Raw genomic sequence first — 24,204 nt, 5'->3', positions numbered from 1 at the left:
CTGAGAATGAAGACATGTTGCAGCACTGGAAAAAAAATCAGTATCAAGAATGCTATATACGGGGTTGCAGAAGCCTGGAAAGACATCCCTGGGTCAAGCTTACAAAAATTGTGGAAAAATCTGTGGCCTGCAGTTATTGCTAACACTTAGGACAGTGAACTTGCAGCTGCAACAGCAACATTAGAAGCTAAAGAGACCAATGCATTTGTTGACCTCCTCCACAGACTTCCTGGCTGCACAGAAGTTGACAAAGATGATGTTACAGATTGGCTTGAAAATGATTGATGCTAATGACCCTGGCTATCAGTTACTGGATGATGCCAAAATCATGCAGACTGTACACTACAGGCAGACAGAGATTATGAAGCTGAAGATTCTGCCAAGGAAGAATTGACAGAAAAAATTTCTCACTGCAATGCTACAAGAGCAGGAAACCTCTTCCTTCCGTACTTGATGCAACAGCCCGGTATTGACCCCACTGAACTGTGTTTAATGAAGCGACTTTGTGATTGCACAATGAAGAAGAGAACCTCTCATCTAATAAACACTGTAAAGAAGGGGGCTATATTTTTAGGCTTGAGTTTATCGTTTCTGCATTTTTAAAAATGGGTAGTCTTCACTAGCAATAACTGCAGGCAGTAAATAAAGAAGGAAGCTATGTTTTAATGCTTTGTCATTATCATTTTTGCATTTTTTATAAATTGTACTGTTTGCGATGTTACGAGTAAACATGCAAAACAGAAATAGTGCCTGGTGTAAGATTAGACAGACTTTGTAGATGGTCCCTATAATGTTCAAGATTAATGACTAAAGAGTGTAAAAATGATCAATACAACAAGTTAAAAATTCACGTCAGTTTTCCTGTTAATAAATTAACAAAACATTGTTTGTAAGAACTAACAGCTTGTATATTCTGTTAAATAGATTAAAGGGGGGAGGCATGTTTTAATGCTTTTTCTGGCAGGGATCAGCTGGTTTAAAAACAACTCTGCATCTTAAAATAATGGCGTGAAAGCTCTTTGCCCATTCTCCTGATTATCTGAATTTTTGATTCTCTGAGTTGGTCCTGGTCCCAATTAGATAGTTACATTTTGCTGTTAGTTTTTGTGTCTTTTGCTAGTTACTTCTAAATGGATTATCTCCTCTCAGATACACATGTGCAACCCCCATTGATTTCAATGAGGCTGCATAGGTGTAACTGTGGGCAGATTATGGTATGACATATTATGAAAGTATAATATGTGCCATACCTTCTGAAGTGCCCACAATATCTATCATTCATTTCTACCTAGGTTTCTACTTCAGACAAGAATTTACTGGAAGGCAACAAGACCTCAAATTCTTATCAAGGAGAGGTAGAGATGAGTAGTGCATCTCCGAGCTCCTGGAGAACCCAAATGAGATGACAGCACCTTGGAGAAGACTTGTTTTGGAGGTGGTGAGATCAGCAAGTAACTGATTAAAATTTAGGTTCAGCTTAGTGAAGATGCAAAAAAACACAAGAACTGCACAAAAGTTTTTCTTCTGAATTTAAACAATTTTGCCTGTTTTAGTCTTGTTGTTTCATGTATCCATTCCCTATATATTCCCTGACTAAGGTTTGTAATGGTTGTAAATATTGTTACAAATCTAGTCTGCATTTTCTCTTACACAGTAAGTGTTGCTTGTAATATGAAACAACCTAAGAACTGCCATACTGGGTCAAACCAGTGGTCCATCTATCCCAATATCCTGTCTCCAACAGTGGCCAGAGTCAGAGCTTCAGGTGGAATATCTAGAACAGGGTAATTTTGGAAAAAGCCTCCCGTCTTCTCCTCCCAGCTTTTGGCAGTCAGATTTAGGCCACCCTGAGCATGAAGTTATCGATGGATCTATCCTCCATGAACTTATCTAGTTCTTTTTTTAACCCAGTTATACTTTTGGCCATCTTAACATTCTATGGCAATGAATTCCATAGGTTAGCTGTGCATTGTGTGAAAAAGTATTTCCTCTTGTTTGTATTGTATTTAATTCCTCTTCCTGTTTGTTCAGCACAGAGAGTTCACATAGCATCTTTCCAGCTGACCATGCTGGCTTTCCGCAGCAAACGCTCTCCCGTCTGAAGTACACCGGAGTTATTGGATCTGCTGAGTCTGTGAGGAGAGGCGGCTTTGCAATCACAGCTCTGCTCCAGCCGTAGGAACTTTGATACCTATGGGCAGATTGCTCGTGGCATGGAGGAGAAGGGGCATGAAAGGGACATGCAGCAGTGCCATGCTAAGATCAAGGAGCTGAGGCAGGCGTACCAGAAGGCAAAGGAGGCCAATTATCGGTCTAGAGTATTGCCAAAGACATGCCATTTATTTACAAGGAGCTGCATGCCGTCCTCAGAGGTGACACCACCTTCACCACCAAGAGCCCCATGTATACGTAGGGGGGCTGGACACAGCAGCCAGCAGGTTGAACCCTGAGGATGAAGTGGTGTATGATCAAGTGGAGCTGGAGGAGGAGATGGGACAGGCAACTGGGACATCCATTGGCATGAGGAGCCAGGGCCTCTTTTTTAAACTTTGGAGGGGTCTAGCCAGTCTCAGCACTCCAGCTCTGGTGTGCATGACACAGAAAAGGGAAGCTCCAGTAAGTATCCATTGTGCTTTGATACTGCAGGGAGACATGATGTAGCCCTCTGCTTTTTTTCCCCAAGGTAGAAGAGGGATAGAAATAACCAATACAACTTTCCTGGAGGTACTTTGCAATCCTCTGCTGAAGGTTCCTTGGGAGGGCAGCCTTGTTTCTTCCCCCACAGTGGAAAAGTTGCTGCGCCAATCAGCAATTACCTGTGCAGGCATCAAAGCAGCATGCAGGCAAGCAGCATACAGACCCAGTCTGCAGTTCCATGCATGTAGGTGCTGCATCCTTGGTTACCCTCAAGAATGAAGTGTCAGCTGCTATCAACCTCGACTGTATAAAATGGTGCCAGTATTCATAATAGTGGCCCTAAGTGTTTGTATTGATACCCTTGTGAACCCCACCCTTTCTCCCAGCTTGCCCCTTCCCCCCACCCCAGGCCAAACTCATCATTACGGCTCTTCCCGTGCTGTGTACCTGCTAAGGGAAAGAAAGAAAGAAAGTGGTGTATCTAACTTGTATGAATCAAGGCTATGAGTGCACTCACAACAGTGCCTCTGTCTATCGTTTCTTTAGCTTTTGCAGATGTTCCCTTTAGGATCTCCTCCCGCACACTGGCTGAGCAGCTCTCTCTGATAAGACAAACCAGGAGGAGTAAGGAAAACATTCAGGGAGATGTTGCAATCATCTGATGCTACTTATAGCGAGCAGAGAGCATGGAGAGAGATTGAAAAACTGAAAATGGATAGCCAGGAGAGGAAACAGGCAGGAGCAGATGATACACCTGCCGGAGGACCAAACAGACATGCTGCGGTCCCTGATTACACTGCAGGCGGAACACAAGTGCTCGCCTCCCCCTGCAGCCTATACAGAACTTCCTTCCATTCCCTCCCCAAACTCCACACACACATTCCTCGCATGTTCTTTGGCTGTCACAGTATCCCATGCATTCCACCCTTTGGGACATGTTTCACAATGACAGCTGAACCTAAACCCAGTTGTCAGAGCTTCATTTCAAAAAGCGCTCTTCAGTATCATGTCCCTTGTGGAAAACAGAAATGTTTGTATAGCTGATGTATAAAAATGTACATATAAAAAGAAAATGAATATTTATTTGCCTATAACACGTGGTGGTTGCTACTGAAATTCATACACAGTGGCAATCGGTGCATTAGCAGACTACAATTAATGCACACACGGAAATCATTAAAAGGCTCATACTACAGTGAAAGAAAGCAATGCCTGGCTCAATGCATTAAAGAAAAACACATTACTGGGGCCCCTTCTCAAAATGCTCCTGCAAAGTCTCCCTGATTCAAATAGCCCCCCCGCCCCCGCTGAACCCCTCTAACAGCTCTGGTATTTGGCTGCTCAAAAGCAGCTGTCAGTTGATCTACCTCAATGCTCCACCCCTGCGGAAACTTTTCCCCCTTAGCTTCACAAATGTTATGCAGAGCACATCAGGCTGCTATGACCATGTGTATTTTCCTGAGGTCTAAACTGCCAAAAAGGCAGCACCAGTGACCCTTTAATCTGCCAAAGGCACATTCAACATTCTGCACCTGCTGAGCATGTTGTTGAAGTGCTCCTTGCTGCAATCAAGGCTTCATGAGCCATTGGAAACAAGAGGTAGGCTGGGTCTCCCAGGATCACAACTGGCATTTCCACATCCCCAATTGGAATCTTCTGGTCTGGAAAGAAAGTTCCTGCTTTCAGCTTTCTACATAGGCCAGCATTCCTGAAGATGTGTGCACCATGCACCTTCCCTGACCCGCTGCATTGATGTCAGTGAAATGACCTAGGTGACCCACCAACGCTTGCAATACCATAGGAAAGTAACCCTTTCTGTTAATATACTCCATCACAAGGTGGTCTAGGGCCAAAATGGGGATGTGTGCGCCATCTATCACCCCACCACAGTTAGAGAATCCCATTGATGCAAAGCCATCCACTATTTCCTGCACATTGTCCAGAATCACAGTCTTTCATAGCAGGAGACGATTAATGACCCTGCACACTTGCATGACTGCAACGCCCACGGTGGACTTTCCAACTCCAAATTGATTCGTGACTGATCAGTAGCAGTCTGGAGTTGCCAGCTTCCACACAGCGATCACCACTCACTTCTCCACCCTGAGGGCAGCTCTCATTTTAGCGTCCCTGTGCCGGAGGACAGGGGTGAACTCCGCACACAGTTCCAGGAAGGTGGCTTTGTGCATCTGAAAGTTCTGCAGCCACTGCTTGTCATCCCATACCTACATCACAATGCAATGCCACCACTCAGTGTTTGTTTCCCAAGCCCAGTACTGATGGTCCGTGTGCAGCTGCTCCGTGAATGCCAACAGAAATCTTGATGGTTTCTTTCCATGGCACGCAGCAGGGCAGACACCACGGTGTCATTATCAGATTCACAGTTCATGAAATACTGCAGGATCAATGTGTTATGTTCATAACACTTATCACAAGACTGCAGAGCAGTGTAGGATCCATGCTTTGAGACAGAGATGGCGGGCGTGCAGTTTACAGGAGTGGTTGAAAAGTGGCGTGAAACATAGTCAGAAGCCCATAGAATGATGGGACAGAGAAAACTGCATCATGGGACAGTGAGCCTGCCCCCTTAAGGCACTGTGATCCTGTGCCAGGGCACCCTGGGGCAAATGGTGGCGAGTTGTACAGTGGGATAGGTACCCATGGTGCATTGCTGTCTCTGTCAATGCAAGAGCACCAACTGTGGACACACTCCACCATCACAAGGAGCATTGTGTGGATGTGTAAAAGTAGTTTAATTACAGCAGTAGATGATTGTTGACATAACTTAAGTTGACTTAACTTTGTAGGGTAGACATAGCCTAGCTCTTCAGACTTAACTATCTTGAATAATTTTGTATTATCTACAGACTTTGCCACTTTACTGTTCTTTCCATTAATGATCTGGAAAAGGAATATGTTGAACAGCACAGGACCCAGTGCAGATCCTTATTTCCCTTTCTCCATTCTGAAAATTAACCATTTATTCCTATCCTTTGTTTCCTATCTTTTAATCAGTTACTGATCCATTCAAGGACCTTTCCTGTTACCCCATGACTACTTCGCTTCCTTAAGAGCCTTTGATAAAGGACCCTGACAAAGGCCTTCTGAAAATCCAAGTACATTATACCAACCAGATCACCCATGTCCACGTTTTTTAACCCCTCAAAGAATTCTAATAGATTGGTGATACATGACTTCCCTTTACAAAAGCCATGTTGATTCTTCCCCCCAACATATTGTGTTCATCTATGTTTATGATAATTCTATTCTTTACTATAGTTCCTATCAATTATTTCATCTGGTGCTGAAATTACACCCAAAGGCCTGTAATTGCCAGGACTGCACTGGAGCCCTTTTTAAAAATCAGCATTACATTAGTTAACTTCCAGTCATCTGGCACAGAGGCTTGTTTCAGCGATAGGTTACATATTACAGTTAGTAACAATACAGTTCTGCAATTTCATATTTGAGTTCCTTCTGAGCACTCTGTGGTGAATACCCTCTGGTCCTGGTGATTTATTAATTTTTAATTTATCAATTTGTTCTAAAACCTCTTCTATTGACACATCAGTGTCAGACAATACTTCAGATCTGTCACCCAAAAAGCATAGCTTTAATGTGAGTATTTCTCCCACCTCTTTTGCAGCAAACACTGTGGCAAAGAATTCATTTAGCTTCTCTGCAATTACTTTGTCTTCTTTGAGTACTCCCTTAATATCTCAGTTGTATAGTGGCCCCACTGCCTGTTTAACAGGCTTCCTGCTTCTGGTGTATTTTAAAAAACGCTTAATATTAGTGTGTGTATCTTTAGCAAGTTGCTTCTCAAATTCTTTCTTGGCCTGCTTATTAGGGAACAATAAAGGGAACAAATCATTTAGAGCAAGATTCTGCAAATTTTCAGGGCAGGAAGACTCCGCCTGAAATCAGTGAGGGCAAAAAGTCACGGAATAACTTAGGCAGATCAAACTAGACTTTGAATCTTTCAAGGAAAGGAGGATGTAATCAATGAGGTAACAAAAGTAGGAGTTAGTACAGTATATAATCAGTAGAGAGAATCCCCCAAAGCTATGCATCATGGATCCACCCAGTGACTGCAGGAGTCATTAGACAAGGGCAATTCACCAAAATACCAAAGTATTTTAGAAACTCCTCATTGTCAGACTTACTTTTGGCTGGGGAGGTTACTGGCTGTGTTGGGCTTGGCTATCATTTCCGTTACATCATTTCAGCAGAGTAAAAAGCAAGTTAACATGATCCACACCACTTTCAGAAAACATCACCAGGAATGGGAAGAAGAGTAGGGTTACCATATTTCAAGTTCCCAACAAGCAGACACTGCAGGAAGTGGAGGCAACGGGAGGGGAGGGAAGCCGAAGGGGGAGTACCTACAGCAGGGGTACTCACAGGAGATGGGGGGGCAGTGTCACTCCCTGTCACAGTGGCAGGGAAGCTGGCACAAGCCCAGGACACAATGACAGTCGTCAGTCAGCACCTCCCCATGGGATCCCTTCCCGAGGGCTGAGCAGGGCAAGGGGGCATGGATGGGCAGGATTCAGCAGCTGTGACTTGCAGGGGAAAGGACCAGTCAGCTGCGGATGCAGGGGAATGGCCCAATCAGCAGTGGATACAGGGGATAGACCAATTGGGAAGCTGATCAATTGTGGCTCTTTCTCAACTGCAGCTTCTCTGCTCTGCAAAATCCGGGACATTTGCTGTTATTTGAAAACCCCGCTGGGTCAGGGAAAGCAGGCTCAAAAAAGAGGCTTTGTCTGGGGAAACCAGGACTATGGTAACCCTAAATAAGAGCAGCAGAAACTAAACTTCACTTCCTTGATTCTTGTCAGAGAAACCTGTCAAGAAAAAGAATGGCTAGAGGTTAGCAAGGCAAATCTTCTATAACCAAGTTAAAAAAGCAAGCCAAAAAAGCAAGCCATTTTAAGGGTAGTAACTTGGAAATAAAAGAATAATGGATTGTGAGGGTAAAGTGGAGATAGTAGCATCTACCTATGAACCAGCCCTACAGAGCAAGCAGGGTTTTAAAAGGTAACTAGAGGACATACTGAGGGTTCATATTTATCACTGCACCATTACAGAGAACACAGGAAATATGCAGGTATCCCCCCACTGAATGAGACACGATCCTTTGGCATTGCCAATAACATGACCAATTAGTCATTTTGGGGCTGCAATGATATAATACAAAGAAAAGGTTACAACTGACTGTAAAGGTGGACCTCAGTGCAGTGAGAAAGGGTGCAATACAGCATAGCAAAGCCGGGGTCAAAATGCATGACAGGGCGCAGTAGTAGTCTGCAGTGTAGAAGGTGCAGACTGTGCCACAGCTGGCTTGCAGTGCAAGACGGATACGGTAAAGGGTTGCACTGTAGTGCAGGAGGTTGCAGAGCAGAAGGGGTCCAGCGCAGGACACTCCAGCACAGGTGCAATGCAAGCGGGGGTGCAGTACAGAGTAGCACAGGGGGGTGGGATGCTAGAGAGGCGCAGCACAGCACAGCACAGCGCAGGGGCAGGAGGTACGAGCAGCCCCCACTCCCGGGGGGGGGGGGAGCATTAAGGACAGGACTCACCCCTGACGCTCTAAGACACCCGCGCGCTCCCCAGACGCTGCGCGGGCGCGGCGCGCGGCCCACGCCCCGGCCTCAAACACGGCGGCGACCCCTCACGGGGCCCCAAGCCACTGGTACCCGAGAGCGCGTGCGCCAAATCGGCCTACCGGAGTGCGGCTGAGTATCACGTGACGCAGCCGAGCCGTCTCTCACTACAAAGTTCCTCTTCCCGCGGGCCCATCCCCGGCAGTCAAAACCCCGCCCACCCAGGAAACGGACCCCGCCCACAGGAAGCCGGGAGGGGGCGGAGCTTGGGGCGCGGGCGCGCAGCGGATCGTGTCTGGCGGGGGCCGTGGTGGTTTCCTATAGAACCTACGTGGGAGGCGGGCGCGAGCACGTGCCCCTCGCGCAGGCCTAACGGCGCCCGAGCGCCGGGCTCTGCCCCGCCCCCCGGCCGGGCCGCCCCTCTCGCGGTAGCGGGGCGGGCGATGGGGTCCGGGCTCCTGCTCCGAGGGGCCGCCGCGCTGTGCGCCCGGGGGCTCCGCGCCGCAGCGGCCGGGAGGCTCTGCCCGCTGCTCCCCCGGCCCCCCGCCCGGCCCCTCGGCACTGGGGGCTGCTGGCGCCTCCGCGCCGCGCCGGGGCCGCCGGGCCGGGGGGAGCCGCCCCGGAGCGTGGGGCGCGGCGCGGAGGAGGAGGATGAAGAGGAGCCGGAGGAGCTGCTGGCCCCGGGGCCGCCTCCCGGCGCCCAGCGGCTGCTCGTGGTGCACCCGGCCGTCAAGTGGGGGGCGAAAAAGCCCCAACTCACCACAGGTGAGGCGCGTGGGACTCCCCCGCCCCCACGGTGCCCGGTGATCGGGGCACCAGCCTCGGGCCCCTAATCCTCTGGCTCCTCCTTTCCCTGCCGCCGGGTCCCGCGCAGGGAGCTGGCTGCTTCCTTGGGGTAACAGCCCGGTGCCGGGAAGGCACAGGCAGGGTTACCCGGGCGCCGCTCCCCCACCTGGGATTTACCTTGAGTCCTTTCCTCAAGGTGCAGCCTGCCTGTGCCTTGTCTTGGTGAGGCTTTTACGCTGAGGTAGCTGTCTTGAAATACAACACACGCCTTTTTCTGCAGTGGAGACGGGAACCTCTCGCAAGCTAACTACTCAAACACTCACACTTGACAGATTGTAGCACCGTAGATTTACTAATTTAGCCGCTGTGTAATCAGAAATGCTTGTGTGTCCCTCCTATCCCGTCAGTTGTTGCTCAGTTCACTCTTAAAGCTTCTTCAGGCTCTTTATGAATTAAATAAAGCTTCAAGTATGTTAAGTGTTGTTACAAAGAGAACAATGAGCTATTGTCCTCCATCTCTACTGGTGGTAGGACAAGAAGTAATGGCCTTAATCTGAGCCATGAGAGATTTAGGTTAGATAGTAGGAAAATCTAACTATAAGGGTAGTTAAGCTCTGGCGTGGGCTTTCAAGTGAGATTGTGGAATCTCCATCACTGGAGGTTTTTAAGAACAGATTGCACAAACACTTGTCAGAGATGATCTAGGTTTACTTAGGCTTGCCTCAAGGTAAGGGGCTAGACATGATGAGCTCTCAAAGTCCCTTCTAGTCTTACATGTCCATGATTCTATCATTCTAAATATAAACTTTAACTTGGGAGGCAAGCAGGAATGTTTGGCAAACAACCAGAGAACAATTTTATCTTTTTAAGAAGTTTGCTGTATGTTTCTTTCAAATTATCAAGATACAAAGTCAAAATGGCCAACAGTTGTAGATCAATATATGTTCCCCCTTTTAAATACCTAATGCCACATTGACAATGATTTGTTGCAAACTTAGGTCTTGATTCTACAAACTCTTATGGACATGATCAACTTTATTCAGGGCTTGTCTTCACTTCAGTGTTAGCTCTAGTTATCTGCACTCAAGTTGACTGAGATTGCAGCATAACCACTCAACTCATGCTAGGCTATCTGCTGCAAAACAGCACTCAAGCCACACAGAGTAATTGAGTCCCCATTACATTATTAGCTCAACATCAGCGTCACTCGAGTTAGTTCAAGTCTAAAGCACCACTTAACTCATGCTACAGATTTTTGTGTGTGCACAGGTGTCAAGTTAGGGGCAATACTCAAATTATACCTCAAGCTAACAAGGTACTAAAGATAAGCCCCTACATGAATAGTCTCATGGGGTCGCTAATGTGCTTAAAGTTAAGCAAATGCATGTTTCCAGGGTTGGGGCCTTAATAAGGCATCCTGAGTTGTCTCTAGTTTCATTTCTCCACCACTGCAGCTAACTATAGGCATGTCAGTCTCTCTGGGATAGTAAGGAGTTTTGTCTTGGGTGACACCACTCCAAATGCTCCTGTCCTGCAGAAATCTGTAACAGAAATCACTAGAGATCATATAGTTTAGGGTATTTTACATTTGCATTTGATTCCTTGTCCTCTTTTTTTACCAGTCTTATTAATGGGACTGTTTCTAATATGGTCATAACAGCTGTTAGTGATTTTCAGATATCCCTTCAGTGCGATTTTAGTAGACTTGTGCCTTAACCAATGCAGCCAATTTGATGAGGAAACTGTTTTGTCCAGTATAACTTTAAGGCACAAATTATGGGATTTCCACAACTTTCTTTGGGAGACTATTCTTCAGCCTGATTTTAATTTATCTCACTCATAGAAAGTTTATCTAAATTTAATTCTAGTTTGTCAATGTTGCTGGCCACAACCTGTGTCGTGAACTGTTTTAGGAAGTGCTGTTTTCAAAACTACTAGCTGTACTAAGATACACATGAAACAAACTGGGACAGTGGTTCTCAACCATTTCTGTATCATCTCATGTTACAAACAAAAGAAAGTTTTGCACTCTCTTCCTTCTGTCTAGCCAGAAAGACAAAGAGGATGGTTGTGAACCATTTGAAATCTATTTATGTTTCTATTTATGTAAAGCAGGAGTCAGTATGGCTGCCTGTTGTTGGTCTGTCAATGAACCAGCATCACTGATGATGTCAGGAACAATGTGAACAACTCTAGAAGTTCTTTAAATATTTCTACAAAGCAGTAAGGAGTTAACAACATTGTTTTGCTGTCACAATTTTCCCACCATCTTTCTGTAAGTAGGGTTAAACAAAAAATATGATAGTAACCCTTTGAGGACTGAAATACAATGTTGATGCAAATAACTATGTAATTTCCTTGTTAATTTGTGCAGATTTTTTGCCAATATAGTTTATACCAATTCCTCAAATGAAAAGGACTTTTTCGCTGGTATAACTACATCTAATCTAGGGCTTTTGCTGTCCTATCTATGTTGGTGAGGGCTATAATTTGTTCACATTCCTAACCAACAGAGCTATGCTGGCAAAACTTTTTTAAGTGTAGACCAGGCCTCACTGTTTATGTTCTTATTGCAAAGGTTAGAAATCTGTGTGCAGCGTTAAGACTGTATACTATAACCTTTTTTCTTTTTCCAATACTAAAGCTGAATTACAGATGGCTGAAGCTGTTGCTCTAATAAACACCCTTCATAATTGGACAGTTTTAGATAAAATAATTCTGTCTACAAAAACTCCTGACAAGAAGTTTATTTTTGGCAAAGGAAATTTTCAGATTCTGACAGGTAAGAAGAAAACCAAAGATTTCTTAATTCAATATATCATACTAAGTGAAATATTTTTACCCTTCTTAAGCTAATTAATGATTATTGCAGACAGGAGAGAGCTAAGGTTTTGTCTACTCCATAGGCAGGTTTACAAACAGGCTTCAGAAATGTTGATTAAAAACATGAAAGATGGAAGTAACCAATACTTGCTGTAAGGGCTTGTTTTCACTGCAACAGCTAACATGAGTTAGTACACTTAAGTTACTCTGCTGGACCTAGTCTAGCTGAGGTGAGAATGATCATGCTGTGAAATAACATTTTCACTACAGAATGATTGGATGAGCTATAACTCCAGCCATTGAATCCCTACAGCACTGCTGGCTTGAGCATCAGTAGCACTTGATTTCCAAACCACCTCCCTGCCAGTCCAGCTAGCTGAAGCCTAAAGCACTTAGTCGAACTAGAGATTTGTGTGTGTGGATGGAAGTTGGGTATGGGTCAAAACTCTAATTTTAACTTGAGCTAGCAGTACAGTGAATACAAGCCCTAAATGTGTGATATATAGTATGATTCTAAATAAATTAAGTAAAGATATGCATAAAATAAAGTGGCTGACTTAAGTAAAGGTGACAGTTGCCTTTGACCCAGGTCAGTAGTGATCAACACCTGATGACTGTTCAATAAACTATGTGAAGTTCATATTCTTAGGCCCAGATCCACAAAGGGATATAGGCATTGGAATGCCTAACTTTTAGGGGCCCAGCTACTCAGCAGAATCCACAAACTAGCCAGTAGCAGATGCCAACAAGAGGAATGTGTCCTGAGCCCTGCCTCTCAGGGAGTTAGGCACCTCAATCTAGGCTGGAGGGAGACACACACAAACACCAATTTCCTCTCTACCCAGGGGGTGCTTGACTCCCCCCCTCCGCCCAGGCCTGCTCACACTCCATCCTTTCCCCTGGGCCACACCCCCACTTCACCTCCTTCCCCTAAGCCCTGCCTCCTTCTGCCCCCACTCCACCCCTTCCCCTAAGGTCGCACTCCCACTTCTTCACCCCTCCCTCCCACCACCTCCTGCACTGGAGGAAGGGGGGAAGATTGGCTGCTGATGGGTTCTAAGCACCCACTAATTTTTTCCATGGGTGCTCCAGTGAATTGGCACCTATGGAGACACGTATCTCTGCTTGGGATCCACAGCCGTGAACCCTCTCTTGAAGTCAGTCACCTAAGCTGTTTCTTGCAAGAATGATGGCTGTATATGCCTAACTCCACACAAAATTGCTAGTGCAAGTGGCTCTCCCTTAGAACCTTTAGCCCAGTGGGTAGAGCACTCACCTGGGATGTGGGAGTTCTTGGTTCAGTTCCCACCCCCACCTGATGAAGTTAAGGGATGTAAATATGGGTTTCACACCTTTCAAGGGAATGTGCTAACCACTGGACTATAGAGTCATTCTCATGCTTTCTGGCCCAATGCATATTTAAGTAGTTCTACAAAGTTGACTTGCTTAGTAGGAGAGATTGAGAGAGACCAATGTCGGACTATCCTATAGCCCAGTGGTTAGGTGGGAGACATCTGTTCAGGAAGAGGGAGGACTTGAACCAGGATCTCCCATATCCTGGGTGAGTACCCTTTAGCCTACTATCTAGAGAATCAGGGAGAACTGCCCCCGCTGCCATTTTATATGTACAAAATAGGAGGGGGAACACCTATCTTCACCTGGTTGGAGGAGTGCATTGGGGCTTAGGTGTGATAAAGGTCCAGGCACTGCCTAAGGCAGCAATGTGCATGCCTAGAGGCAGAAATTTAGGTGCATAAGGGACTTTCACAGCAAAAATGTACAGCGAGGGAGTTTGGGCCCCTACAGGGTAAGGTGACATTTTGAGGATTTCATTTTCACCTACATTTTACACTTAGGCACCTAAATCCTTTTGTGGATCTGGGCCCTAGTACTCTTCTTAGTCTCCATGTGACAGCAAGAAGCATCCTAGCATGTTTGTTGACAATCTCAACAGCCCATAATCCATGGACTGAATGGGCCTGGAAGCAGAACTTTATCCTCTCATCCCTTTTGGTAATCCTTTAGAATACAGTTGAAACACATAGTCGCACAATGTGAAAGCACGTGCTGCTGTGCCTGTTCTGTGAACAAAGAGTGTACTTTTGTGTGCTGTCAGTCTATTATTTCATGAACACTGCATTCACTTTTTAACATACAATTAAAATAGCCTTTTTGCTCTACCTTGGCATGAACCATTACAAAATTACACAGTGCAATCCTCTTTATTTAGAAAAGATTAAAGGATTACCGCACATAACGGCTGTCTTCTTGAATATAGAAAGGCTCTCTCCCCTGACAAAGGTAACTTTAAAAACAATATATAAGTATTTTTTATGTTCTACATCAGTGGTGGGCAATCCCATCAGGGTAATCCAGCCACTGGGAGCTGCGGGTGGCCGTGCAAATGTAAACAAACTGTCTGGCGGCCCACCAGTGGATTACACTGATGGGCCACGTGCAGGCCACAGGTTGCTCACCACTCTTCTACATCCAAAGACTGTGTTTGGAATGTACTGATGCTCTGAAAAGTAAAGACCTACTTTTGACTCAAAAGCTGCACATGACATTTTTTGAAGGCAATTTGGCCAAATTTATGCCTGGTGTAAGCAAACCTAGTTCCATTGACTTTATTAGTCATTATGCCTCTTATTTCATGGCTGAATTTGGCTCACCGACATCCTGGTAGTCTTTTAATCTGGGTTCTACTCCCAGCTCTGCCACTGATTCATTGGTATCTTGGACAAGTCACTTAACTTTTGTGCCTCAATATCTCCATCTGTAAAATGCAGGGAAACACAGCCTTCTTTGTAAAGCACTTCAGGATTTTGGGATGAAATGTGCTCTATGTAAAAATGCTAGGCATTAATATTTAACATGAAATTAGTTATAAATGCAAGCTACCCATATATTTGAATTTTCATGTACTTCTTTTCTTTACCCTTACCAGTGTCCCTTTAAAACAGACTTAAGAAGTAACAATTTATAAATTTTAAAAAACCTTAACTTAATTACTAATGATTCCTTAGATGATGAAAACAGGAAAAATTTAAAAATGAATATGCTTTTCACTATTTATGCTGTGCTTTTATTTTTTGCATTTCATTTAGGGAAATAGAAACCATTGGTACTTGTGCTTTAGACATTGTAGTGATAGGCAATTTTAGAAAAGCACTGAAAATAGTGTCACTTTCCAGTTCTCATGCGTAAGCAGCATCCTGCACTGTTTTGGTTGCAAACTCTGCAATAGAATATTATTCTTTACAAGTTGGTTTTATTTAAAGTGTTTAGATGATTATGGATAGAGTTTGTGAAAAGATTTTAAGTTCCATGTTTTTTGACAAAAAAGACACCTTTTTCCCAAAAGTTTACCAGTTTATCATCCTCCTCTCATTTGTGGAAATCTTTCCATTCATGTTAGGTTTTGTAAAAGCTTGTTTTACCAAACTTAAATCTTGGACATAATTTAACATGACAGTGGCCATGATCCAACAAGGTATTTAAGAATGTGTGTAACTTTAAGCACATGAGCAGTCCAATGAACTTCAGTGGGACTACTCATACTTAAGCATCTTACTGAATCAGGGCCGAAGAACCAGCTTATAGCAGAAAAGGAACTCTATGTAAGATCGCAAGTTTGTCTCTCTCGCCAACAGAAATTGGTCCAATAAAAGAGATACCTCACTCACCTTGCTGCTCTTCAGTTTAATTTCTTCACCCTGCTGCATGCAAATTGACTTACCTACATTGTCCTAAAAAACTCTCAGGTTATCTTATCTTATGTTTTTAAAGAAAGAACTGGAAGATGCTTGGGGAGTGACGGTTTTTGACAGATACACAGTTGTACTTCATATTTTTCGTTGCAATGCTCGGACTAAGGAGGCAAAACTTCAGATCGCGTTGGCTGAAATCCCGCTTCTCAGGTACCTCCGATTGTGCAAATAGCAGATGTTAATATTTCGATATAATATAAGGGCATTTCCTTCACAGTCACTAAAATGTTAGTATTCTTGAGGGGGGCAAGTGAATGGTTCTTTTTTATATAATATGCTTTATAGCATTTTATGCCATAAACTGACAAGAACAGATTAGAATATACCATTGCTTTAAGCTTTTCACCATTGACTAGCAAAAAACAAAACAAAAAAACTGTTCACAAGATATCCCTACCAAATAAATTTCTCGTGTGAATTTCTAGTTCATCCCAATCCCGGTAACCTGCCAGGAACAGCAACAGCAACTTTATTCTTAGAAAATATATGGCAAATTTATAGTATATAGGATTAGAATTTTAGCTCTCAACAGAGGAGTTGAGAATACCAGATTAGAGTCTGGTTGATTTATGTGTGTATCCCGCATCAAATACTGGCAGGTTTAATAAAGTATATGGTATATTTTGTATAATTACCATTCCTATACCTGACTGAAGTCAGTGGGAGTTATGTATGTGTATCTGAGAGTATGATTGACTCCCTCAAATTTTGGATCAGTCATTTTTTCTGCAGTTATTATTTGCTAACTGTGTTGTCTGTTGGGGAGCCATGAAATTTGGATTCCCAACAATGCCACTTAGCCATCATATGGCCTTGGGCTAGTCACTAACTTCTGCGTCCCCCGTTTTCCCACCTGTAATATTAAGTTATTACTACTTAGCCATGTTTGTGAAGTAATTTTAAGATCCTTTAATTAAAGTCACTATATTAACTTTGGTACAAATGTTACTCTTCTTCCATTGCCAGAACAAATCTGAAAAATGAGATGTCTCAGTTAGATCAGCAAAGAGGTGGATCAAGATACATCATGGGTTCAGGTAAAGTGTAAATATTGATGTAAACTGTTGGATTATCCTCTATAATCTATGATCAGGTTTAATTGCTCTTTGGAAGTCGTGGTAGTTGTGACCTGGGTGGATTGATTTAAGAAAAGGCTATTTAAATCAATTTAAATAATTATTTAAATCACCAAGTGGAAAGTCTTGATTTAAATTATTGATTTTAGTCAGCTTTTCCATTTGTACTTCAGTTGTTTTCTAAAGAAAGGTGCATTCTCATTAGCTGATATAACATTAAAATATGTTGATTTACAACTAAATAGAGCCTTTATACTAGATTTGGTACATCTGTTTGCTATCTAGTAAGGCAGGGACAGGGAGCAGGGGTGGGGTCCCAGGGTGGTGGGGGTCTTGGGGGGGGTGGTGGGACAAGGAGCAGGATCATTATGGTCAGTTGTATAATTATTTCATTATATATTACAATAATAATAGAAATAAAAGTACACAAATAAATGTAATTTTTCTACTAAATAGTAAGGTACACTGACTATAACTGTATACGTTTAGCAATTATATAGCTTAATATTTTCAGATTCTTATTGTATATTTTTAGTATGTTAGAAAATGGTGACATGATATATTGCTTATTTACTAGATAATTTAACTGTTTGCTCGTGGCTTGTGTCAAACTGCATTAGGTTGGTAACAAGAATTTAATTAAACACATAAAACAGCCTGTAAAATGTATTTTTATTAAACAAAACTACCTTAAATATTTTGGATTCATAAATTGCTGTATTTTTCCATGAGTAAGTTACCCAGGTGGGTGGAGTCATAAATACTCACGATTTGAGAATTGAGCCAATCAGAGCTCAGGTAGGGAGAAGCTATAAAATGGGAGTATGAGACCACCCGGTGGGCTTAGTGGACGATCCTGATGACATACATGACCATATACATATACACAGACCACATTATTAGTATTTTTAAAATGCCTAGTGTTAGTTGCCAGAAAGGGCAATGAGCAGCCTATATGGTTGCTCTGGTATGACACCTTTAAAAGTCAATTGTAACTTTGTCTTGGTTCTTTCTTAGTTAAGCAATTGATTTCATGTATTCTTAAGACTGCTTTGAATTTGTATTGTCAGTTCTCTATCACTGTTTTAAGTAGTTTCATAACACAGCTTGATTTCCATCTCTTACTGGTTGTTCAGCCACTTATTAGTTTATATTCTTTAGGTGAGACTTTCATGGAAATGCAGTATCGTCTCTTGAAAGAAAAAGAACTTAAAATTAGGAATGCCTTGGAAAAGCTGAGACGAAAGAGGTCTGTACTCAGAACTCAGCGTGAAAGGCGTGAGTTTCCAGTTATCTCAGTAATGGGCTACACTAATTGTGGTAAGAAAAAACTCCTGAAATTATAACACAGAAGAGCTTACATTTCTAATATTTAATTAGAAGCACTAGCTAAAATCCCATTTCAACGTGCATGGGCTTTGTGTTACAGAATTTTAATTAGTTTCCTGATTGTCTAATGAATACATGTCAATGAGAATTTTGCTGTTTGTTAGTGAGATCTGCTGGAGTTCTACAGCCATGTTTTGCCCTGGATAATTGCTCATTTCCCATTATTGTCAGTAGGCATTCTGCATACTGTACAAGGGGAGATTATGCCTCTTAATATGTATCCTTATCACTGGTCAAAATGGGTACTAGGTTAAGACTCCATTCTAACTTTATAACTTTCTGTAGACAGCCAGCAGATAGTAATTATTTTCAGTCAGTACCAACACGAGCTAGCTTTACACTGGTGATCTAGGGGTAAAAGTTCCTGTATCCCATTGAGCCATGTATGTAAATTTTACTTGAAGCAGTCTGTTTAAATTGTGTTTTATTCAGCTCTGATTTCTGTTAGGGAAAACCACTTTGATCAAGGCATTGACTGGAGATGAAGGACTGCAGCCCCAAGATCAACTGTTTGCCACTCTTGATATTACAGCTCATGCTGGCTATCTACCCTCACACCTGGCAGTTATTTATGTTGACACTATAGGGTTTCTCTCTGAATTGCCTCATGATCTCATTGAGTCCTTTTCAGCCACATTAGAAGATGTGGCTTACTCAGTAAGTAATTGATTCTAAAACATATCAATGTCTGGACTATTGTCTTTGGGACAGACTTCACCTTTGCAGAGGGGTGGGAGTTAACTGGCTTGCTGTTTATAGTGGCACATCTGACTAGTTTATTGCAACATTTGGTTGGTGGTGGATACTATCGTCACTATTGCACAACATCTTTTCATAAGCCGGTATTCCACTTTTATGTTTTGTGTATTTTTAAGTTTGGCAAGATTTCAAAAATAAAATGTATACAAAGTATCCATGTCTGTTCCAATAGAATTGTGTAAAAATCTAGATAGAGATTTACAGGTCTTTGAGAATAGCTTTTTTAAAAGAAAGGTGTAGGGAGAAACTTTTTAGAAATTTGTTTTAAAATTAAATTTATTTCAGTACCATTAAATAACAGCCCAGTAGGTGTGAATAATCATGAAATTAATTTAAATATACTTTCCAAAGACTTCGCTATTAAAATGAATTTCAAATATCATGAGAGCCATACAGTTCATATACACACCCACAGATATGTAAACACCAAGTTAAGATATAAAACTCACAACAATGACATTTTGAAAGCTAAGGGTACGTCCATACTACCCGCCCGGGTCGGCGGGTAGCGATCGACTTCTCGGAGTTCGATATATCGCGTCTCATCTAGACGCGATATATCGAACTCCGAACGCACTCCCATCGACTCCGGAACTCCACCACCCCGAACGGCGGTGGCAGAGTCGACGGGGGAGCCGCGGACTTCGATACCGTGCCGTGAGGACGGGTAAGTACTTCGAACTAAGGTACTTCAAGTTCAGCTACGCTATTCGCGTAGCTGAACTTGCGTACCTTAGTTCGAACCCCCCCCAGTGTAGACCAGGCCTAAGACTCCAACTGTCTTTGTCCTTTTCTGCCTAGTTATTGCAGTTTATGCAAGATGTTACTTTTGGACCTCTGTGTATAGAAATTTTTACAATAATGTATAGACCCGAGATGCTGAACTATTTCGAGTCAGGTGCTAAAAATAAAAGGTTGCTATATTTTGGGTGCCTGTAGTGTGTCACTTGCAATATGCTTCTTGCCCACATCTTTGGTTATGGGTGCACTAAGGCCTAATACTGTTTTTACAGTTTGTGCCAACAGATTTATTGCATACCAGAGGTTCTCCATCACTGACACAGGTGTACTAAAGGCTACGGGAAAGAATAAAGTTCTAGAGTGTTTTATAACATTACAAAAAGCATGTGTTACCTAATATCCCAGTTTCTGGTGGCTAGGAGAAAAATCACTGCCTGTCTTACAAGCTTTTTGAAGTGGGGTCTGAGTTGTTCCTTCTTTACCTCCCCAAAATTACACAAGCAGTGTTTGGGTTTTTTTGGTGTTGGATTTCTTCAGGGATATTACCTCTCTTTCCGCTGTATTTTTCAAGTCCCTGTCTTTGCTCAACCTTGGCTTGGAAGGATGAGCCAATTTCTCCTTGAAACCTAAGAAAATCATAACTAACTTGGTTGGGAGGGTTTGTTTTGAGGCCATATGAGGCAGTTGCAACCCTTTATGGACCAAGCTACAGACCTGATACACCTCTAGCCTTCCACTTTGGAGTAAACATTTGTTCTTGATTTGAAATTTGTTCCAGAAATACAGCTTAATTTGTTAACCTGTCTGTGTACTCTCCACTACAAAGGAATGTGTCTCATGAAAAAAAATGCCAAATATTATTTTAAAACAGCCATTATCACCAGTAATCATATTGTGTACTTATATTTGCTAGGATTTAATCGTTCATGTGAGGGACATTAGTCATCCAGAAACTGTCCTCCAGAAAGCAAGTGTTTTGTCTGTTCTGAAGAATCTTAATCTTCCAAGCCATTTACTGGACTCAGTTGTAGAAGTTCATAACAAAGTGGATTTGATAGAACGGTAAGAGGAAAAGTACAGTTCTAAAACTGTTATTGCACTTTAACTCATGTTTCCTAGTTGCATTGTAGCATTTACAAGTATTTACAAATACTTGCAAAGAATCTAGTTTTCCAGACCTGCAAGGAGCTTCCAGACACCTTTTGTATACACTACTAGGATACTGGTTCCTCAGTCCTTTCCTTATATAAGGATCTGGAGAGCCTTGTCTTTAGAAGTAAAATAAGATCAGAGCTCATTATCATCTGCAGATAAAGATGTCTGTGTAGTCAGACACCTGAACCTAATATACAGCTAAATAGTCTTTTTGGAACACGTCCAGCCTTTACTCTTTTTAGAGGTACAACCCCTCATCTGTTGTTAAATTCCTGTGTCTCAGTTAAGTCACATCTCTAGCTGACAGTTGTTGTCTTCCAGGTATCAGTCCCTTGAAACAAATGCTATAGCTGTTTCTGCTCTTCTTGGATATGGATTAGAAGAACTGAAAGAAGAGATTGAGAGAATAGTTTTGAAAACAACTGGGAAAAAGATTCTGACAATTAAAGTCAACTTAGCTGGACCTCAACTAAGGTAAATAATTGTGATTTCTACAGTTAGACTTTTTGAAAGCAGTGGTGTGTGTGTGTATATATATATATATATATATAAACTTTATTTTCTGAGAAGTTGACAAATTGTATTAATTTTGGTTTCAATCTGTGATAAGAATGGGGAGACAACTTTTGAAGTTTTGTCTGACCAAACTCAGATGAAATGATATCGCCTCCCAAAGAAGTCTAGATTCTGCTTTTTAAAGTGTTCTTTTGTGGAGGACATACGAGAAGTGATTCTTCTATATTGTTTTATTTACTATTTATATGCATACAAATATATATTTTTTCAAACGAACAACCTATTGGAGCTAGAGCCACAGTCAAATCCAATAAAAGACCACAAATCTTAGATGTTTTGTGAAGTATTATACCTCTTTTCAGAACAGGAGTAGCTTATTTTGGGAGCAAAAATAAGAATGTTTCCCTTTGTTAGGCTTATTTGTTTCAAAATGTGGACTTACTTGCATTTAAAATGTATATAAATGTCATGTACTTGTTGTAAAATAAAGGCCTTGTTTTGTGCATTATTGAAAGCCTGTAAGATGCTGATGAGTTTTTCTTTTCAGTTGGCTGTATAAAGAAGCAACAGTTCAGGAAGTGGATGTTATGCCTGAAAATGGCACAGCCAACGTGAAGGTGATCATAAGTAATTCTGCCTTGGGCAAATACAAAAAACTTTTCCCACAATAACAAGTTATTTATTCTGTGCAATACTCTTTGGAAAAAGAACTAATCAGCTGGCAGTAAGGCTATTTGAAATGAAGGTAATAATCTCTGTGTTCATATGCAGTAGAGATTGTGTCAGTCCTGCTCACTTGAGTATTTTGGACACATGACATTGAGCTTAAGCTGGAGCTATGTGAAATGGTGTCAGTGCTTCCTAAATGCCTGTGCATGGAAACGTTACAGACCTCCAGCCTCTTTCCATTAACAAACACACACCAAGGAAAGCACTAATTTCAAACTATGAAGCATTCGTCAGTGTGTATTGGAACTGCACAAAACAACTGCTCTAAACTCTGGCCTTGGCAGATTTGTGAACCACTGTGTGGTAACCAAATTCAATTTCAGCAAATTACCAAGTTTATTAAATCATGTATACTAGATTTTATGTAACAGGTTTAAGAATAAATTATTGTTTATTACTGCTGGTCCTGGCCACTTTTATTTCATGATTGGAAATTATAAACTGTAAAGGGAAAAGAGAGATTGCTGGCCACCACACAGTTGCTAAAGCATCTTATAAATCATAGAGGTTGCTGTGTTCATTAAGCATTTTGCTTACTAAAAGGTTAGTACAAAGGATTTAGTTAATTATATGAGGGTAAAAGTGCATGTTTCTTTGGAGTTTTAAGCAAGGAAATAGAAAAAACAAACTTTTCTACAACACAGATCTCCAAACAAAATAAGGAACTACTACCTATCCTTGAATACTGTGTTTTAAATATTATAGAAGATGTTAAGGGTGAAGTTAAATCTTTCCTGCTTAAGAATTGATATCGCAGTGTGGGCCAGAGCTATTGACAGAACTCATCTGACTGTAAACATCAATAGGGATTTCTGCATCAGACCTGATGGCACAATATGTTGTAGGCCTATTATGAGCTAACCACAGAATTCCAGTACAAGGAAGCCAAGGAAATTATATCTCAAATTTAAACTTAGAAGAATGTAATATTTAAAAAAAAGGAAAGGAAAAAAAGATGAATGAATAGGAAACAGAAAATGTAGCAACACTAGAGAGAACTGTGAGGCAAATAACTGTGTGTATCATAGAAATGAAGAAAAGTTTACTAGGCAAGATAATACTGTGCAGAAAAAACATATCTAAATACATGTAATACAGCATTTTATGCAAATGACACACTGAAAAAAATTATTTACACTTTTATAAATCCAACAAAATACCTCACTGCTATATACTAACAGTAAACAGAGAGGACATGGATTAAAAATGCCATGACAGACTGACAAAATTGTTTTTAAACAATGTTTGGGTTCCCATTGACACACCACCCATAAATCAGTGTGAAGTTTCACAAAGAGGCAATTTCTTTGCCATTTATTTCTGGAATTCAAATATGATTTGGGGTCAAATAACATTTGAGTTCAGTCTCGTGTTGTCTCTAGTGGATGTTTGTTCATCTTAACAACACACCACTGGCATAAAAAGTGTGTTGTGCATCTAAAGAATGAGGTATACTGACAGAGCTGCACAATAAAGCTTATGCTACATGATGAAGTTTATACAACACTTGCCTCCTCTGTTCCTGGCTCTTGCCAATGATCGGGCCTCACTTTCATGGTCAATAAAAATGCACCTAGTTTATCCAAAAACTAAAACAGAAAAATAGTATTAACAATACGTGCATGGCATAAAACCCATGATTTGCAATGTACAAATAAGTCCAGATAACAAAATAGCAACTAAAGCAGATATTGTGCAAGTAAGAGGGGGAAAGGCTGTTTTAAGTTATATAAATATTAATGTAGAGCATAATTTAGGCTGGAAATTGGAAGATTTCTAACCATCAAAGGAGTGAGGTTCTGGAACAGTCTTCTGCTAGGGGTAGTGGGGGAAATAACTAGTTTTAAAATGGAGCATGATACATTTATGAAAGGGTTGCCTACAATAGTAGAGGACTGGCCTTGATGACCCAGGCGGTCACTTCCAGTCCTATGAACTTGGAACTCTACTAAAGATGCTCTAGGTTTACATCAGTGTAAATTAAAGTAGACTTTAGTCCATAGCGTATTATAGTTCAGTTGAAGTGTGAAAAACATTTTAAAAAATGTTGCTTGTATTTTACTGGGCACGACATAACAGCCCCTTCTTTGAAGACATTTCAAGCTAAATGGGCAAAAATCTACTCAGAGGGTCCAGTTGTGCTACCTTGAAGTCAGAATTGGCATGACTATAAAATGGGGGCAATTACAGGCCTTAGGAATATGTAGTAAACAG

The 24,204-nt window shown here is 41.8% G+C and overlaps 2 protein-coding genes across 13 annotated transcripts in view; one reads left to right on the top strand and one right to left on the bottom strand.

Annotated features, from left to right (window-relative positions):
• LOC120399924 (cohesin subunit SA-2-like) overlaps nucleotides 1-8,307 on the bottom strand; it is a 96,144-nt gene extending 87,837 nt beyond the window's left edge. For 7 of the 11 annotated variants that reach the window (XR_005595413.1, XM_039528165.1, XM_039528215.1 and 4 more), the window contains exons 1-2: nucleotides 8,223-8,307; nucleotides 6,804-7,487 (exon numbers count right to left, since the gene is read on the bottom strand). Coding sequence is in view for 1 of the 11 variants with exons in the window: in XM_039528188.1 (XP_039384122.1) it covers nucleotides 6,804-6,847 (44 nt within the window). In the remaining 10 variants the exon portion in view is untranslated. Of the gene's footprint in view, nucleotides 1-3,154; nucleotides 3,211-4,169; nucleotides 4,223-6,803; nucleotides 7,488-8,222 lie in introns of those variants that run through there. The other 4 variants (XM_039528178.1, XM_039528205.1, XM_039528195.1 and 1 more) reach the window with 2 other exon arrangements.
• A 174-nt stretch (nucleotides 8,308-8,481) lies between these two features.
• Nucleotides 8,482-22,387, top strand: GTPBP6 (GTP binding protein 6 (putative)). Of its 2 annotated transcripts, none has more exons than XM_039515611.1 (10): nucleotides 8,482-9,011; nucleotides 11,677-11,814; nucleotides 14,086-14,156; nucleotides 15,645-15,775; nucleotides 16,592-16,662; nucleotides 17,863-17,979; nucleotides 18,539-18,747; nucleotides 20,504-20,652; nucleotides 21,067-21,219; nucleotides 21,809-22,387. In XM_039515611.1, exons 1-10 carry the CDS (start codon nucleotides 8,690-8,692, stop codon nucleotides 21,930-21,932), a joined length of 1,485 nt encoding a protein of 494 aa, XP_039371545.1. In that variant the 5' UTR covers nucleotides 8,482-8,689; the 3' UTR covers nucleotides 21,933-22,387. The 2 variants fall into 2 exon arrangements, with proteins under 2 accessions (XP_039371545.1, XP_039371537.1); XM_039515603.1 differs by having other exon boundaries at nucleotides 8,498-9,011; nucleotides 17,863-18,021.
• The last annotated feature ends 1,817 nt before the right edge of the window (nucleotides 22,388-24,204 follow it).

This window comes from Mauremys reevesii, linkage group 1, assembly GCF_016161935.1.
Source record: "Mauremys reevesii isolate NIE-2019 linkage group 1, ASM1616193v1, whole genome shotgun sequence".
NCBI lineage: Eukaryota > Metazoa > Chordata > Testudines > Geoemydidae > Mauremys > Mauremys reevesii.
This window is presented reverse-complemented; position numbering and strand designations above follow the sequence as displayed.